Genomic DNA, 18,545 nt, shown 5'->3' with positions numbered 1-18,545 from the left:
TCTGGCTGCTGAAGATAGGCGCGGTACAAGGGAGTAGGCAGAAGCAAGGTCGGACGTAGCAGAAGGTCGGGGCAGGCAGCAAGGATCGTAGTCAGGGGCAACGGCAGAAGGTCTGGAAACACTGGCAAGGGACACACAAGGAACGCTTTCACTGGCACTAAGGCAACAAGATCCGGCAAGGGAGTGCAAGGGAAGTGAGGTAATATAGGGAGTGCACGGGTGATAACTCTAATTGGAACCACTGCGCCAATCAGCGGCGCAGTGGCCCTTTAAATCGCAGAGACCCGGCGCGCGCGCGCCCTAGGGAGCGGGGCCGCGCGCGCCGGGACAGAACAGACGGGGAGCGAGTCAGGTAGGAGAGCCGGGGTGCGCATCGCGAGCGGGCGCTACCCGCATCGCGAATCGCATCCCGGCTAGCAGCAGGATCGCAGCGCCCCGGGTCAGAGGACGTGACCGGGGCGCTGCAGCGGAGGAGGTGAAGCGAGCGCTCCGGGGAGGAGCGGGAACCCGGAGCGCTCGGCGTAACACTTGTGGAATTCCCAATAAGTTTGATGTGTCATATGACCCTCTTCCTATTGAAAAAACAAAAGTTGGATTCAAAATGGCCAACTTCAAAATGGCCGCCATGGTCACCACCCATCTTGAAAAGTTTCCCCCCTCACATGTACTAATGTGCCACAAACAGGAAGTTAATATCACCAACCATTCCCATTTTATTAAGGTGTATCCATATAAATGGCCCATCCTGTACTTTAGATTTTATCTAAGGCTGGGATAGTATTTGGTCCTCATTGTGGATCCTATTTTAGTTTTTTAGCCAAACACAGCAGTTTAACGAACACGGAGAATAAAGGAAAGATTTTCACTTGCTTGTTTTTGGATCCACTGTTTTTTGTGGCATGAGATACTGACCAAAATAATATGTGTGTATCCAGCCTTAAAAGTATGTTAGCAGATTTTCTTTATTACAGATTTTGTAATGTACGTTCACACGAACGGATTTAATCACTATTTTCCTATTGTGACATTGAACTTTGGCAGGTTTTCCGCAGCAGATTACATTGACTTCAAAGGGGTTTGCTGAGGATTTTCCACTATGGAAAATCTGCTGAGAAAAACCTGCCCTGGCTCAAACTCGCAGAAGAAAACTCGTCACAAACTCTCTATTAAAAATGTCTGTGTTTGCTACCTAAAATCTACTTCTTTGTAAAAAAAAATTTACAGACCAGCCTACTGTGGCAACTACCGATGTAAATGGCGGGACCACCGATGTTGCAGTGTGAGTGGTGGGATCAGATGTTATTAACCCCGGGGGTCGGGTGGTATTAAGCCCTATGTGTTCGTGACGCCAGTATGGTTTCCGGGTTCCGGAACACCACATGCCCGGATTCTCCGCTATCCCACGGGCTAGTAGTGAATAAAGAGTTCACAGGTGTAATTATCTTCACAGCTAAGGCCAGATTTTCCAGAGAGGTGGCCAGGACCCAGAGGACCTCCCAGCTTGCTGGACCAATACTTGTAATAAACTTGACTTGTAATTAGACTTGACTTGACTGTGTGCAGGACTTGACTATTTGTAGTGAGAGCAGACATAGACTTGAGACTTACTGTATAGACTTTAGCTTTGTGGCCTTCCAGACGCTGAACACTTGTCCTGAGATATCTGGTAGCTGCTGCCTCAGCAAAGACTTAGTTGTTACTCTCAGAAGAGACTGAGAAAAGAGAGCTAATTGCAGTGGACGCCCCTTTATATAGTGGGTCTGGACTAAAACCCATTGGTCAAGCTGTGGGTCATAGGTTAAGCTGGTCCTCTCTGGGAGTACATGTGACAACAAACCATGTGACTACATAACATAACATGTGACAGGCTTACTCACAGGTCCTTGAGACCTCCCACAAGTCCTGTATAGTATCTAGACATAGGGATCCTGTCTATGCATTAAAGTGATACACACACCATATAAAACAACAGGGAGAAAACAAAGGGAGACCCTACAGGGGAGCCCCCAGGTCACTGAGGGACTCAACCTGACAGGGCCTACAGGTAGTATAGGACCATGTACCTGTACTGGGACATTACAGTACAGTAAAGTCAATGTTAGCAAGTAAAATATAGTATTTGTATGCTTTGCCTTTTCTCCAAAATCCAATTAAAGGGGTTCTGTGACTTTAAAAAAAAACTATCCTACCTTCAACTGATTCCCTGGTGCCTCCATTATCATTTCCCTTTCATATGGTGTGGCCTTCTTCCTTGTTGCCAGGAGTCGACATCGGAGGAGGTGGCAGCAATACTGGAGGCACCAGAAAAGCGTTGGGAGGTAAGTCTGTTCTTTTTTATGTTTTAATGCAGGCAGCAGGGAAGGTTTTAAAAAAAGGTTTAAAGCCACAAAAACCCTTTAATTTACCATACAGCCATAACATTAAAACCTAATATTTTGTAGGTATCATTTATGCTGCCAAAACAGATGTAACCTGTGAAGGCATGGACTTGTCAACACCTCTGAAGCTGTCCTGTGCTTTCTGGCACCAAGAGATTAGCATAGAGATTAGTAGATCTTTTAAAATTGAAATTCCTCATTAAAAATGTACTCCCCCTGATGCCGCTGTTCTCTCAGAGCTAAGCCTGTTGCATGTTGCTTCTTTGGTTTTGGCTGGTCACATACAATGCCAGTTTAGCCATCAGTGACTGAGGCAAACACGTCTGCAGCTACTGATTGAGTGAGCAGTGCTCATGCCGACAATGGCGGCAGGGGGAGCGAGGGAGGTATGTAAAGTTTGACTGAGCAGAAAAAAACAACTCAGAATATCCCTTTTAAATCCTGAAAGTTGCAAGGTGGTTCCTATTTCTAGCATATATCTCAGATGCTGGATGAGAATTACTTGTGGGGGATTTTTAGGCCAAGTGAACACTATTTATTATGTTCCTCAAACAAATTACTCAGCATTTAACAATTCTTAGGATACATATACTGTATAGACAAAAATCAGATATTATAGGAATTAGGGATGCACCGATATATCGGCGGCCGATACATATCGGCCGAAAATAGCTATTTCGGCAAAATGCCGAAACAACAAAAAATGTGCCGATAATGACCACCTCCCCTGCCCGCCCACAGCACAAGTTACAAACACTGCCAGTGGCAGAGGCACTCGTGGGGGGTGCAAGGGGGGCTGGCCGCAACATCTGGGGGGGGGGGGGTTGCGCTCTCCGGGATAGGATTAGGAATACTTCTTTTTATGTGTCTGGGCCGGCTCCTGTGTGTGGCTGCAGGCGGGGGTCGGCCAGAGCATATAAAAACTAATACTGTATACTAAAAACCAGGGGGCCTCCAGCTGTTGTGAAACTACAACTCCCAGCATGCCCGGACCGGCAAAGTCTGTCCGGACATGCTGGGAGTTGTAGTTTCACAACAGCTGGAGGCCCCCTGGTTTTTAGTACACAGTATTAGTTTTTACATGCTCTGGCCGGCCCCCGCCTGCAGCCACACACGGGAGCCGGCCCAGGCACATAAAAAGAAGTATTCCTAATCCTATCCCGGACATCCCTGTGTCCCGAAAAATCTTTTCGGGACATAAGGATGTCCGCCGGTCACTCACCATTCCCCGGCGTCCTCCTGCGATCCTCCTGCGATCCTCCTTCGGTCCTCCTTCGGTCCTTCGCTTCTCCGCCTCTATGGTCGCACGCCGGCCGGGGCCTGGTAAGTGACCGCGTCATCTTCTTCAGCGTTCCGGTCACCGCTCCTCCGGTCCCGGCACCTACTGCTATGGTCCATATGCCATAGCAGTAGATGTGACCCCGGGCCGGAGGAGCGGTGACTGGAACACTGTGGGGGCAGCAGTACAGACATACAGCCTCCAGCCGTACACTGTATATGACTGGAAGCTGTATGTCTGTGGGGTGGGGGAACTGCTGACCTAATGTGGGGGGAGCTGCCTACAAATGTGGGGGGAGCTGCCTAATATTGTGGGGGGGGGGGGAGATGCCTAATATTGTTGGGGGGGGGAGATGCCTAATATTGTTGGGGGGAGCTGCCTGATATTGGGGGGGGGAGCTGCCTGATATTGTGGGGGGGGGGAGCTGCCTGATATTGTGGGGGGGGGAGCTGCCTGATATTGTGGGGGGGGGAGCTGCCTAATATTGTGGGGGGAGCTGCCTAATATTGTTGGGGGGAGCTGCCTAATATTGTTGGGGGGAGCTGCCTAATATTGTTGGGGGGAGCTGCCTAATATTGTTGGGGGGAGCTGCCTGATATTGTTGGGGGGAGCTGCCTGATATTGTGGGGGGGGAGCTGCCTGATATTGTGGGGGGAGCTGCCTACTATTATGGGGGGGAACTGCCTAATATTGTGGGGAACCTGCCTACTATTGTGGGGGAACTGCTGACCTAATGTGGGGGGGAACTGCTGACCTAATGTGGGGGGGAGCTGCCTACAAATTTGGGGGGGAGCTGCCTACAAATGTGGGGGGAGCTGCCTAATATTGTGTGGGAACTGCCTACTATTGTTGGGGGGAGCTGCCTACTATTGTGGGGGAAATGCTGACCTAATGTGGGGGAGCTGCCTACTATTGTGAGGAACCTGCCTACTATTGTGGGGGAACTGCTGACCTAATGTGGGGGGGGAGCTGCCTAAAAATGTGGGGGGAGCTGCCTTATATTGTTGGGGGGAGCTGCCTAATATTGTGTGGGAACTGCCTACTATTGTTGGGGGGAGCTGCCTACTATTGTGGGGAACCTGCCTACTATTGTGGGGGAAATGCTGACCTAATTTGGGAACCTGCCTACTATTGTGGGGGAACTGCTGACCTAATGTGGGGGGGAGCTGCCTAAAAATGTGGGGGGAGCTGCCTAATATTGTTGGGGGGAGCTGCCTAATATTGTGTGGGAACTGCCTACTATTGTTGGGGGGAGCTGCCTACTATTGTGGGGAACCTGCCTACTATTGTGGGGGAAATGCTGACCTAATTTGGGAACCTGCCTACTGTTGTGGGGGAGCTGCCTACTATTGTGGGGGAGCTGCCTACTATTGTGGGGGAGCTGCCTACTATTGTGGGGGAGCTGCCTACTATTGTGGGGGAGCTGCCTACTATTGTGGGGGAGCTGCCTACTATTGCGGGGGAGCTGCCTACTATTGTGGGGGAGCTGCCTACTAATGTGGGGGAACTCCCGACCTAATGTGGGGGAGCTGGCAATCTAATGTGGGGGAATCTAATGAGCGGAGCGCTGCATTTTACCAGAAGACGGGGAGAAGTCATTTTCGGTATCGGTATCGGTTTCGGACGGACATTTTTTTTTTTATTTCGGTTTCGGTTCTGAAATTTCCATTTCGGTGCACCTCTAATAGGAATACACATTCATCATCAAATCAAACCAAACATGAGGAGTCAGGGCTCTGCTCAAGAGAGTTTACAATCTATAAGGAAAGGGGTTGATACAAAAGGAAGAAAGGCTAAAGTGCTCGATTTCTACAACGATCCAGCATGGTGGCACATGCTAAATAGTAGAAGTGACTTATCAGGAATATGATAAGCCTGTTTAAAAATGTGTTTTCAGCGCATGGTTACAGCTTTGGGTAGTAGGAATAAGTCTGATTCCAGAGCTCATTCCAGAGAACTGGTGCAACACGAGTAAAGTCTTTGAAAGTGACAAGTTCAGATTATGGAGGATGTTAGTTTAGGTCATTGGCAGTCCCCTGTTGTATTTCTCCACAGAAATTTAGCACACCTAGAGTACCATAGAAGAAAATTAGTTATTGACCTGTGCCAGGGTTGCGGTCATCTGTGTCTGGCAGTTTACAATGTGAGGGGGTGCCATTTTCTCCAATGTGGTTTTGAGGGTGCCCTGGTATTGTTTAGCAGCCAGATGATGGCAGGAAAGGGAAGAGAATGGCGACATTAAAGAGGTACTCCCGTGGAAAACTTTTTTTTTTTTTTAAATCAACTGGTGCCAGAAAGTTAAACAGATTTGTAAATTACTTCTATTAAAAAAATCTTAATCCTTCCAGTACTTATTAGCTGCCGAATACTACAGAGGAAATGGTTTTCTTTTTGGAACACAGAGCTCTCTGCTGACATCTCTGTCCATTTTCAGAACTGTCCAGAGTAGGAGAAAATCCCCATAGCAAACATATGCTGCTCTGGACAGTTCCTAAAATGGACAGAGATGTCAGCAGAGAGCACTGTGGTCATGATGTCAGCAGAGAGCTCTGTGTTCCAAAAAGAAAACCATTTCCTCTGTAGTATACAGACCCTAAAAAGTACTGGAAAGATTATGATTTTTTAATAGAAGTAATTTACAAATCTGATTAACTTTCTTGCCCCAGTTGATTTACAAAAAAAAAATGTTTTCCACGGGAGTACCCCTTTAAGGAATGTAGAGTATTTATTCATAGTTGTGTGCTTATAGTACATATATTTCTGTATGTGTATGAGTTAGGATTATTATCTATGAGTATGTACAGTCATGGTGTTGGTACCCCTGAAATTTTTCTAGAAAATGAAGTATTTCTCACAGAAAAGGATTGTAGTAACACATGTTTTGCTATACACATGTTTATTCCCTTTGTGTGTATTGGAACTAAACCAAAAAAGGGAGGAAAAAAAGCAAATTGGACATAATGTCACCAAACTCCAAAAATGGTCTGGACAAAATTATTGGCACCCTTAACTTAATATTTGGTTGCACACCCTTTGGAAAAAATAACAAATCAGTCGCTTCCTATAACCATCAATAAGCTTCTTACACCTCTCAGCCGGAATGTTGGACCACTCTTCCTTTGCAAACTACTCCAAGTCTCTCTTATTGCAAGGGCGCCTTTTCCCAACAGCAATTTTAAGGTGTTCAATGGGATTTAGATCTGGACTCATTGCTGGCCACTTCAGAACTCTCCAGCGCTTTGTTGCATCCATTTCTGGGTGCTAGATGTTTGGGGTCATTGTCCTGCTGGAAGACCCAAGATCTCGGACGCAAACCCAGCTTTCTGACACTGGGCTGTACAGTGCGACGCAAAATCCGTTGGTAATCCTAGCTTTTTTTCCTCCCTTTATTAGTTTAGTTCCAATAAACACAAAGGGAATAAACATGTGTATGGCAAAACATGTTACTGCTATTCTTTTCTGTGAGAAATAATTCATTTTCTAGAAAAATTTCAGGGTTGCCAACAATTACGGCCATGACTGTATAATAGAGAAGGAGAGACGTTTGTGGTTATAGAGCTGAAAAGGAAGAAGATTACTTGGTTTGTTTAGATATGATATAATAGGTGATATGTGTCAAAGTAACATCCAAATGAAACGCAAGGTTTTACAACAGAACATTGTCTGAACTTAATTGATGTACCTTTTCCCCATTGTGAATATTGATGCTGTATCTGACCTAGGTAGGTGACATACTTGCATCCAGCAATGCACAAAGATTCCTCAGAACTGGCAACCTTCAGACAGGGTAGATTTACCCTCACACACCCTGTTTTCGGTATACTGGTTGTTCTTAGCTTGACCACTTTTGGTAGGTACTAACTTACTGCATACCTGTAAACTCTCCACATGACATTCCATATTGTTCTGAACTAATCATCTAGTCATCCCAATTTGTTTCAGATATTTTTTTCCTCCTTCCTACTCACTTACCCGCTTATCCTAATACTGTATATCCCACCTCTTGACAGGTGCCATTGTCATTAGGTGATGATTGTTCTTTCCCTTTTAATGTTCTGGTGTATAGTTTACTCCTCTTCTTACTCTCGCTCTGAAATATGCTACTGGGATGGAATATAAAGCAGTGTATGAGTCAGATATACACACATACTTCTCTGGTAATTCCAGTACAGTCCTTGGCACTAGATCAGGATACCAAACGTGACTAAACTAAACTAATTTAAAACCTTTGTTTTATGAAGAATTTGGCAGCAATAACTCATCCCTTTAGGACTGGAGTGTTCACAGAGAATGCTGAAATGGAGACCCATGAAGTGTACATATGATCTCAGTATAAAAGGAGATGATTGATTTGCCACTTGAGCTTGTATAGTTCCATCCTTGATCAATTATAAAGTATTATGGCAAATAACTGGGATCAGTTGCATATGAACCCTGGTAAGATTTGTGGGTTATGGGGCTTTATTTCAGTTGATAGATGTTATTTTTCTCATATAATTTACATTACTAATAAAGGACCGTTAAACTAAAATCAACAGAATTGCAAAAAAATTAAGGAACATCACGCTTTGTCTTTCTTCATGTAATAGCTGCTATGTTGTAAGAGGTTTTATTTTACTAAATGGCTAAATTATTATGGTGTGAACGTTCTATGTACAGAGACGGAACATCCTATACAAAGCTCCTTTTCCAAATATGTTCATCTTGAACTCTAAGTTGAAAAGATGGCAATTTATGGTATATCCCAGGCTTGCCAGTATTCCATTAAATAAAAGCTAAGCTCTGGTAATATTGTATTTCCTCTCCAACATCAGGTACAACTTCCTGTGGATCATACAGCAGCTGATAAGTACTGGAAAGATTAAGATTTTTATATAGAAGTGATTTACAAATCTATTTAACTTTCTAGCACCAGTAGATTTGGAAAAGTTTGTTTTCCACCAGAGTACCCCTTTAAATCTTGGGACCAGTCATGGAGAGATGACATAACCTGGTGATTATGTGTTTCTCCCTGCACAGCCTTGCTCCTGGCCACCCAGCTGTGCATTGGACAGCAGCCAGCCCCATTCAATTGAATAAAGAGAAATTGTTGTAAACCATTAATGACCTTCAGTTATATAATGTATTATAAGAGCGCTCTCGTCTGCCAATAGAATGTTTTAATTTAATTTGGGACAGTTGGAAAAAATTCTCCATATATACTATGTATTACATAATATATTTTCATCAAATTAAAACTTAGACTTTAGCAACAGTTTCTTCAAAGTATTTTCTCCACTTATCTAATTGGCTCTCTATACTTAGGTGCAAGATCTTTGGGCAATGTACTGTATATTCTCTGCTCATTAAGACGTGCTTTAATATTAATAGGGATAGAAAAGCTTTAGCCCTCTGTATAGTTGGCAGAATTTTCATCCTCACCTATGAGCAACCTTTTTTCAACAGTTCTTTTATGAAGTGTTTCTTTATTAATTTACTACATGTCTGCAGAAATCATTTTAACCATTGGTATTTTACCAAATTTGACTAGTTAATGGGGAATTCCATTTTTAAATCAATTAATGACAGAGTTCTATGCGGAACTCTAAAGTCTCTTTAGTTCCAGTCTGTTTCATCAGAAGTTTTTTGTTTCAATATTATTACAATAAAGTCAATAGAATTCATACTAATAATTTCTTTCCAAAAATGTTATTATCGATTGTTCGCCATTGTAATGGTCAGAGTAGTAGATCCGCTGTACCACTGTAGAAAGCCGCACCAGGGAGCGCAGTTTAAGGAGCCGCTGGTTTTCACCAGAGCCCGCCGCAAAGTTGGATGGACTTGCTGCGGCAGACAAACTCCCAGGTCGCTAAACCTGGTAAAACTAACCCACAGTGGCAGCAGAGGGGAGGCGCAATACAATTAATAAGGAAATTCTGAGGCGGGGACTGGCAGGAAGGTCAGGGCTAGCGGCAAGGTACGTGGTCAGGAAACGTAGAAAAACGGTACTGGTACATGGTATAGACAGGACACTGCAAGGTGCACTTTCTCAATGGCTACAAGGCACAAAGATCCGGCAGCGGTTAAGAGGAAATGAAGATACCTTATAGGGTCAGTGCCTGGCAAGGACCAATTACCGGTGCGCTGGCCCCTTAAATTCCAGAGAGCCGGCATGCTCGTGCCCTAGGAAGCGGGAATGCGCATGCCGGCAGTCAGAGGAAGCAGAGGAGCCAGGAGGTAAGTAACCACCGGCTAACTGAGTGCGACCGCAGCCAGACATACTGGCTGCGGCGCTGCCCATCCCTGAATCTGTACAGGGAGATGGGCAGTAAGTACGCCCGCAGCCAGCATGACCGGCCGTGGCGTGACTCATGACATATTTAAGTGAAAAAGTACACAAGGGTCAGTATACTTTATAGAGGACAAAACTACTGATTAGCATATATATCTTTGTGTAAGATGGCCGGTCTGAAGTAACAACATGACTAATTAAAGTGGCATTCTGGAGAAAATAATACTTCTAGATCAACTGGTGTCAAAAAGTTACAGATTTGTAAATTACCCCCATAAAAAAAATAAAAAAACTCTAGGCTGTATGATCAGTCAGGGTCTAGGTGTTCAGATCCCACCAGTCAGTAGAATGAGCTGGGAAAAGCACATGCAATCCCTCATTATGTTGTGGTGTTATAGAGAATTTGTGTTCTGTTGTATAGGCTTAGTCCAACTCCCTAGGGCAGTACGAGCCAGAAATTTGTCCCTGGCTTCTCCCAGCCTGTCATCAGTGGGGGTCTGAACACCTAAACCCTGATCAATTAAAATTTTTGCCATGTCTCTTTGATATGCAAAAAGCTTTTTCAAATGAGAAGAACACTTTACCCCTTCCCACTACAAGACATATAGGTACATCCTTGCAGTGAATATCTATCCCCAACAGGACATACTCATACATCCTGCATATTCCCTGTGCTGTTGGATGCAGGGCAGGAGATGGGTTGCGGGACCCTGCTGTCAATCACAGCCAGGATCCTGTCACAACTGCCAAGACTGAGATTGCACTGGTCTTGGCAGTTTTAACACCATAAATGCCATAGTCAGTACTGACCACAGCATCTAGAATTGATGGGGGGACCCCCTCTCTACCCCATCGGCAACCCCACCAACGTGATTGCAGGGTCTTGATGGTTAACATGGCAGCCGGAAGCTAGATGTTGGCCTCCTGTCTGCCAAATATGGAGGCCTATGAGGTCCTATTAGTTACTGACAGTTCTACTATTGTATATCTGGTAAAACGTATGAAAATAAAATGTTTTTCAATAAATAAATAAAAAGTGCAAAAAAATTAAAAGAAGCTTTTTTCCCAATAAAGGCTTGTGTTATCACAAAAAAAAACTATACATAATAGGTATCGCCACATTTGTAACAACTTAAAAATGATAATGTTATTTAACCCATATGGTAAGCACCGTTAAAAAAAAACGACAACAAAAAAAGTGCAAGAATTGCTCATTTCAGATACAAAAGTAGAATAAAAATAATCAAAAAGCAGCATGCATCGCAAAAATGGTAGCAATTAAAAGTACAGCTTGTCACAAAAACTGCTGCAAAAAAGTTTCACCAACATAAAAAACAATCTCACAATCACTTTGAACAGTTAGAATTTCAAAGTTCTTACTACTTAGGCTACATTTTTTTATTTTTTTAGAATACTGCCACTGCAGTATTTGAGCCAAAATCAGAAGTTGATCCTTGAGGAAGGAGAAGTTTAAGTCCTTACTTTATATTTCCCATTACTTGTCGTTCCACTTTGGCTCAAAAACTGCAGTAGCAGTTTTCCCCAAAAAAACTGCCAAGTGGAAACGCAGCCTTAGGAAACATTCACACAGACAGATCAGCAGCGTATTTTACGCAGCAGATCCACCAACGATGGACCCATACATGGTATCTCCATCTGCGCCTGCTCATAGCGGCAATTCACCACTATGAGCAGACTCGTTGCAATGTGCGGCATGCGCAGTATACTCGCACACATCGCGGCTGCTCTCAGCCTAGCTCAGGGAGCAGGGGGAGCGGCCGTGATGTGTGCAAGGACACTGCGCATGAGTGCGGTGATTCGTACATCGCAATGTGTCTGCTCATAATGGCGGATTGCCACTATGAGCAGGCACAGATGGTGGCACAATGTAGGGCTCCATCATCTGCAGTGTAAAATATACTGTGGATCCGTCCGTGTAAGCGTACCTTTAGGCTAGGTTTCCACACAGGTTATTTTCTGGTGTTTTTTTGGAAAACTACCACTGCAGTTTTTGAGCCAAAGCCAGAAGTGTATTCAAAAGGAATAGGAAATATAAAGGAAGGACTTATACTTCTCCTTCCTGCTGAATCTACTTCTGGTTTTGGCTCAAAAGCCGCAGTGGCAGTTTTCCCCCAAAAATGCCAGGAAAAACCTGTGTGGAAACCTAGCCTGAAGAGAGACATGTTTTTTAATGTGTTAATGTCAAAACAGGCAGCCTCATTAGGGGGTTAAGCATGCCCATCAAACAGCTCATAGGGGAGGGGGTGATAGTAATAAGGAAGTTATTATTTTTTCTTTTTAGGGTTAATTCATGTTACAGATTTGTTGTAGAAATTGTCTGAATGAAGCTTGCAAAAATCAATGTACTTGCTGCAGAAACTACTACATTCAGATACATTCAGATGTACTTTTGCAGGTGCAGAAATGTCTGCAGTCATACGAGTACTGCATGGAAGAGAGCAGAGGGCCCGCAGGACAAGTGCTTCTTCCTGTTGGTATTTTCCTTTAAATAATACTATTACAGGGACTGCAGATACACGTAATGTAATGTCTCTATTTTATATCCAGTCTTTCCAGCTAGTGTCAGGACAGAACCTTCAAAAATTGGATCTTATCTTATGATGTTCAAACCTAAGCACATTCTAAACATCTGTAGTAAGTTAGTGCTTCCTTTGATGTCTCAAGCACACGCTCACATCTTCTGTAAAGCCTGTTGGCAAGCACATTTTATAAACTCTTGGAAGCCTTTGTCTAGCTTAAATTTACATGTCAAAAAGTTCAGCTGAAACACATATGTAATGCCACAAGGTACATAGGATATGCACCCAGAATGCATATACAGTGGTCCCTCAAGCTACAATATTACTTGGTTCCAGTATGTTGAGACCATAACTTTATGGAAACCTGGAAATTGGTTCTGTAGCCCCCAAAACGTCATCTGAAAATAAAATAAAAAGTATGGATTAAAGAAAAATAATTAGATATCTAATACAGATAGAGCAAGCCCTTTCATATAAAAGTAAGAGCTGTTGGAAGCTGTAAATCACTGTCTATGTAGAGGACAGGAGCTTCTTCAGGGTCCTGTACAGTATACGCAATGTCCTAAAAGTAATATTAAGCTGCCCTCATTTGATGTCCAAAGGAGTAGCTAACCCTGGCACAGGTAAAGAGTAGTACAGAATGTAACGCTCAGCGCTCCGACCCCTGCTCCTGGACTGGAGCGCTCACTGCGTTTGTCCCCGCAGAGTGCCCCGGTCAGACTCACTGCCCGGGGACACTCTGTTTCTGTCACCGGCGGGGACGCGGTCCGCGCTACGGGATGTCCCCGCGCACGGCCCGTGGCCCATCCTCACTTACCCGCTCCGACTCTCTCCTCTGCTCCCCGGTCACGTGGTTCCCAGCGCGCGTCCCTGTACTATAGGGCACGCGCCGGCTGTGTAAAATTTAAAGGGCCAGTGCACCATTGATTGGTGCCTGGCCCAATCCAATAATAGCTGTCCCTATAAATGTATCCTGCCCCTTCCTCCCCTTGCTGGATCTTTGTTGCCTTAGTGCCCAAGAGAAAGCGTTTACTGTGTACTCCTTGCCTGTTGCCGAACCCGTTGCTAACGACTACCGCCTCTGAATCTGTGCTGCCTGCCCTGACCTTTTGCTACGTCTGACTACGCCTCTGCCTGTCCCTTCTGTACTACGCCTGTCTCAGCAGTTAGTGAGGTTGAGCCACTACCGGAGGACACGACCTGGTAGTTACCGCCGCAGCAAGACATCCCGCTTTGCGGCGGGCTCTGGTGAAAACCAGTAACTACTTAGAACCGATCCTCAGGTACGGTCCACGCCATTCCCTCACTGACACAAGGGATCCACTTCCAGTACCGCTTTCTGCTACCAGTCCAGATCCTTACACAGAACATGTAATACCTCCCTTCACTGTAGGGAGGGGCTACCAGACAGCCAATCAGTGCATTCACTTCAGTAAAACAGGTGTTTTCCCAGTGAATGCCCATTCTAATTGGTCAGTTCTTCCAGCCATTGACACATTTTCGCAGATCTGGACTGTCTGTAGCATTGTATGTTGAGTCCGGTTTCAAGTTACAATGGTCCAGAAAAGACCATTGTATGTTGAAAATGTTGTAACCCGAGGCCATTGTAAGTAGAGGGTGTCCTTCCCTGCTCCACTGTAGAGGCTGCCTCACCAGGTAGAACTGGGGTTAGAGGAATTTGCCTATAGGTGATATGGTTTTATGTATTTCAATTCGTCAAAGTAACTTGGATTTAGAATTAAATTCCAGATAAGTACATAATGTCGTTTACATTACAGATATCAGCTGGAACAGTCTATGACAGAATAGTAGTGTATGCTTAATGTAAAAAGAGTAAAGCAAATGTCTGATATCAAAGTTCTACAGTGTCAGTACTATTCAGTAGTCTTATATCCAGTTAATTGTCCTTTGCCTTTAGGACTAGCGGTGCTGGACATTACTTTTTCTCATTGTTTGTTAAATACATAATTTTGTTTACATTACAGATATCAGCTGGAACAGTCTATGACATAATAGTAGTGTATGCTTAATGTAAAAAGAGTGAAGCAAATGTCTGATATCAAAGTTCTACAGAGTCAGTACTATTCAGTAGTCATTTGCTTAATTTTATTGTTTCTTTTTTATTTGCAAGATGGAGATCTTCTAGCTCCAGAAGCCCCTCCACTTGGCTCACTACCCCCAATAAATGGCAAGAAGGGACCTGGGAACCAGAGCAGCATGGCAAATTTGAAGGCACCCAATGCCAACAATAGTGCCAGTGCAATAACCTCAAAAGGATTGCCTACTGGTATCATCAGAGGATCTCTACCTGAAGAACTCAAAGGTAAGAAAACATTATGATGCAGCATCTTACATGCAGCATTATATGATATATTGTGTTACCAGCTGCCCCATGGATGTTATCTATGCTAAAAATCCCTTGGGAAAATTTACTAGTTGTGCACCACTTTACACAGTAAAAAAAAAAACTAATACAATGACCTTACATATTTATCATGCAGCACTTAGTGAGACACCTAGTAAAAATGGTAAAATCCTATATTTGAACCTGACAGCTTACTGTGATGGATGCAAATCATACAGTATAATTCATATCCACATGATAGATAAGTGTCTGACCACTGATCACAACCTCTAATCATAAAAATGGGAGTCCTCTATTACTTGTATTATTGGAACGGAGGTCAAGCATGCGCACTGACACTCTGTCCTGAAACTTCATTTAGTTTCAGAAACATCAAGCAGGAATCTTGCATAAATATAGTGATTGCCATTGCTGTCTCTGTCTCACACTCTATGCTGCTCCCACATAGTATTATGCCTCGATACTACCCCATATAGTAGTTAGGCCCCAATACTGTCCCATATATCATTTGGAACCATACAGTAGTAGCGCATGAAAAGTCGCTCACCTTGAATGTTCCCATACAGATCCTAATATTCTGCTCCCCATAGCTACTTTTCTTGGAGCTCTCGGAAGTCTTGGGTGAAGCATACATCTATACGGCACATACACAGTCAAAAACCATGGTCATCAGGGGATCTGGGACATCTGTCCCGAATCCCCTGACATGGCTCCCCTATTTGTGGGGCCCCACACCACTGACTGATATATAGCAAAATCTAGAAAGCAAAAACAATATGTAAGGTTCAGAAGTAACTACTTTTCATTTTCATTATTCTGTCTAGCTCTGTGGTTTGCAAAAGGTTGGATTACCATAATAAGGGTTACATTTGCCATGATTGCTCTTACCTCTTACAAATATTGCCACTATTTACCTCCCCATTACAGTTACTACTTGTATTCTATACTTATTTTGCAGCTCTGCATGATCTGCTGCCCAGCATGTAAAACACAATCCTTCCAAAGATAGAGAGTTTGGGGAGCCAGGTAGCAGTAGAGACATGAGACTTAGTGATGTGTGATGTCCCATACTACAGGAAGAGAGTACATAACCCTCATACAAAAGTAGCAGATGAGCATTAGACACATAGGGAGAGATTTATCAAAACCTCTTGAGAGGAAAAGTTGCTAAATTGCCCATAGCAACCAATCAGATTTCTTCTTTCAATTTTGAAAAGACCTCTGAGAAACAAAAGAAGCAATCTGATTGGTTGCTATGGGCAACTCTACAACTTTTCCTCTCAACAGGTTTTGATAAATCTCCCCATAGTTATCTGAAGTCTGTGAGACGGGCTTACAGAGGCACCTTAGCTACAGATACATTTGGAAATGACTAAACTTACTGCCTGTAATGCAGCTGTGCAGGTTTTTTTTAAGATCATAAAATCCATTTACTACTATCTGAATAAATAATTATCTTCTTGAATGGAATCAAACATGTAGTTTTAGTGGAAGTTTTTGATATAGGAATGGATACAAAGCCTTGGTCTTTTATTTACATGCTTCCATCCTTTTGTATCCGTGCCTAGCTTTGGCAAAAAAAAAAATTGCACTAAATACTGCTTTAAAATCTGTCGATAATTTGGTGATGCATTAGGAATTTTGGATGGCTGCTTTCTGATTAGATGACTTGTCGTTCATGAATGGACTGTGAAACTTGTTGTCTTAGAACATGACAAATCATTAATAAATCTCTTCCTTTACTAAGTCTGTGGCCTATTATAAGCTTCTATTGAAATGATGCAGATGCTATGACAGAAAAAAAACAGAATAGAAGATCTCTAGCAAATAGTCAGCTATAGCTGTACAACCATTTGATGTGAGATCAGACATATCTGACAATAAACATTTTCATCATGAAATCTTTTAGGACAAACTCATGGGGAGTTATGATAAAATACTGAGCATAACTGTTTACATGTTTGTATTAAAGTGGTTGTCCAGGAATCGAAAAACAGGCCTATTTTCTTTCAAAGACTGCTCCCTGTCTGTTTCCACTTTGGGTGTGGTATTACAACTTGACTCCATTTACTTCAATGGAACTGACCTGCAGAACCACACCCAACCTGGAGACAGACAGGGAGCGGTCTTCGAAAGAAATTATCTAAGTTTTATTTTTTTATGCCTTTACGTGCAAGCGCATGCTTGTCCTCTCCTTACCATTGTGATACAAAGAAGAACATGGAATTCACAGACTCGTTTTAAAAACAATCTTGTATTGTATTGTTTTTTGTTGTTTTTTGTAATTATATGTGTCATGATAATATTTAAACTTTGTGAGAAATTATATAGGATGTATCTGTTCTTTTGTTTTCCTTATTTTGTTTATTAAAAAAATGTTTGTCTAGACGGGGGAACCTGCAATAATTTACCTCTTACTCCATGTATTATTTCTCTTTTTTTTTTTTTCTAGAATGCTGTAAAGACAATTCTGTAGGAAGCCTTATTATGGGCCCTGATGGGGAAATTGTGTGCCTGTCTCTAATGGGAGCAACAAGAAATGCAGATATTCCTATTTGTTTTGATTTCATTCCCGAAGAAGAAGAAGGTAACCTTTATTTTAGAGTATGAATGGGTATTGACAGGTTCTTATTTTTTCTAAGTACCGTATATACTCGAGTATAAGCCGAGTTTTTCAGCACGATTTTTCGTGCTGAAAACACCCCCCTCGGCTTATACTCGAGTGAACTCCCCCACCCGCAGTGGTCTTCAACCTGCGGACTTCCAGAGGTTTCAAAACTACATCTCCCAGCAAGCCCGGGCAGCCATCGGCTGTCCGGGCTTGCTGGGAGTTGTAGTTTTGAAACCTCCGGAGGTCCGCAGGTTGAAGACCACTGCGGCCTTCAACATCATCCAGCCCCCTCTCACCCCCTTTAGTTCTGAGTACTCACCTCCGCTCGGCGCTGGTCCGGTCCTGCAGGGCTGTCCGGAGAGGAGGTGGTCCGGTGGGATAGTGGTTCCGGGCTGCTATCTTCACCGGGGAGGCCTCTTCTAAGCGCTTCGGGCCCGGCCTCAGAATAGTCACGTTGCCGTGACAACGACGCAGAGGTGCGTTCATTGCCAACGTACTTCTGCGTCATTGTCAAGGCAACGCCTCTATTCCGGGCCGGAAGCGCGGAGAAGAGGCGCCCCCGGTGAAGATAGCAGCCCGGACCACCTCCTCACCGGACAGCCCTGCAGGACCGGACCAGCGCCGAGCGGAGGTGAGTACTCAGAACTAAAGGGGGTGAGAGGGGGCTGGATGATGTTGAAGGCCGCAGTGGTCTTCAACCTGCGGACCTCCGGAGGTTTCAAAACTACAACTCCCAGCAAGCCCAGACAGCCGATGGCTGCCCGGGCTTGCTGGGAGTTGTAGTTTTGAAACCTCTGGAGGTCCGCAGGTTGAAGACCACTGAGGGCGAATGATGAGAAGAGGATGATGAAGGGGGGGGGGGTGTGGGGATGATGAAGGGGGGTGGGGATGATGAAGGGGGGGTGTGGGATGATTACAAGGGGATGATGAAGGGGGGATGTGTGGGATGATAAGGGGATGATGAAGGGGGGATGTGTGGGATGATGACAAGGGGATGATGAAGGGGGGATGTGTGGGATGATGATGAGGATGTTAATGATGGGTCTGGATGATTACATGGGGGGATGAGGTATTTCCCACCCTAGGCTTATACTCGAGTCA

General features: G+C 44.1%; 1 protein-coding gene across 4 annotated transcripts in view; it reads left to right on the top strand.

Annotated features, from left to right (window-relative positions):
* Positions 1-18,545, top strand: part of KIAA2012 (KIAA2012 ortholog) — a 230,504-nt gene that overhangs the window by 93,822 nt on the left and 118,137 nt on the right. For all 4 annotated transcript variants that reach the window (XM_056535330.1, XM_056535328.1, XM_056535329.1 and 1 more), the window contains 2 exons: positions 14,600-14,791; positions 17,286-17,420. In XM_056535330.1, the coding sequence (XP_056391305.1) occupies positions 14,600-14,791; positions 17,286-17,420 (327 nt within the window). The remainder of the gene's footprint in view (positions 1-14,599; positions 14,792-17,285; positions 17,421-18,545) is intronic.

This window comes from Hyla sarda, chromosome 8 (assembly GCF_029499605.1).
Source record: "Hyla sarda isolate aHylSar1 chromosome 8, aHylSar1.hap1, whole genome shotgun sequence".
NCBI classification, from domain to species: Eukaryota; Metazoa; Chordata; class Amphibia; order Anura; family Hylidae; genus Hyla; species Hyla sarda.
Note: the sequence above shows the minus strand (reverse complement) of the source record. Positions and strands in the feature narration are given on the sequence as shown.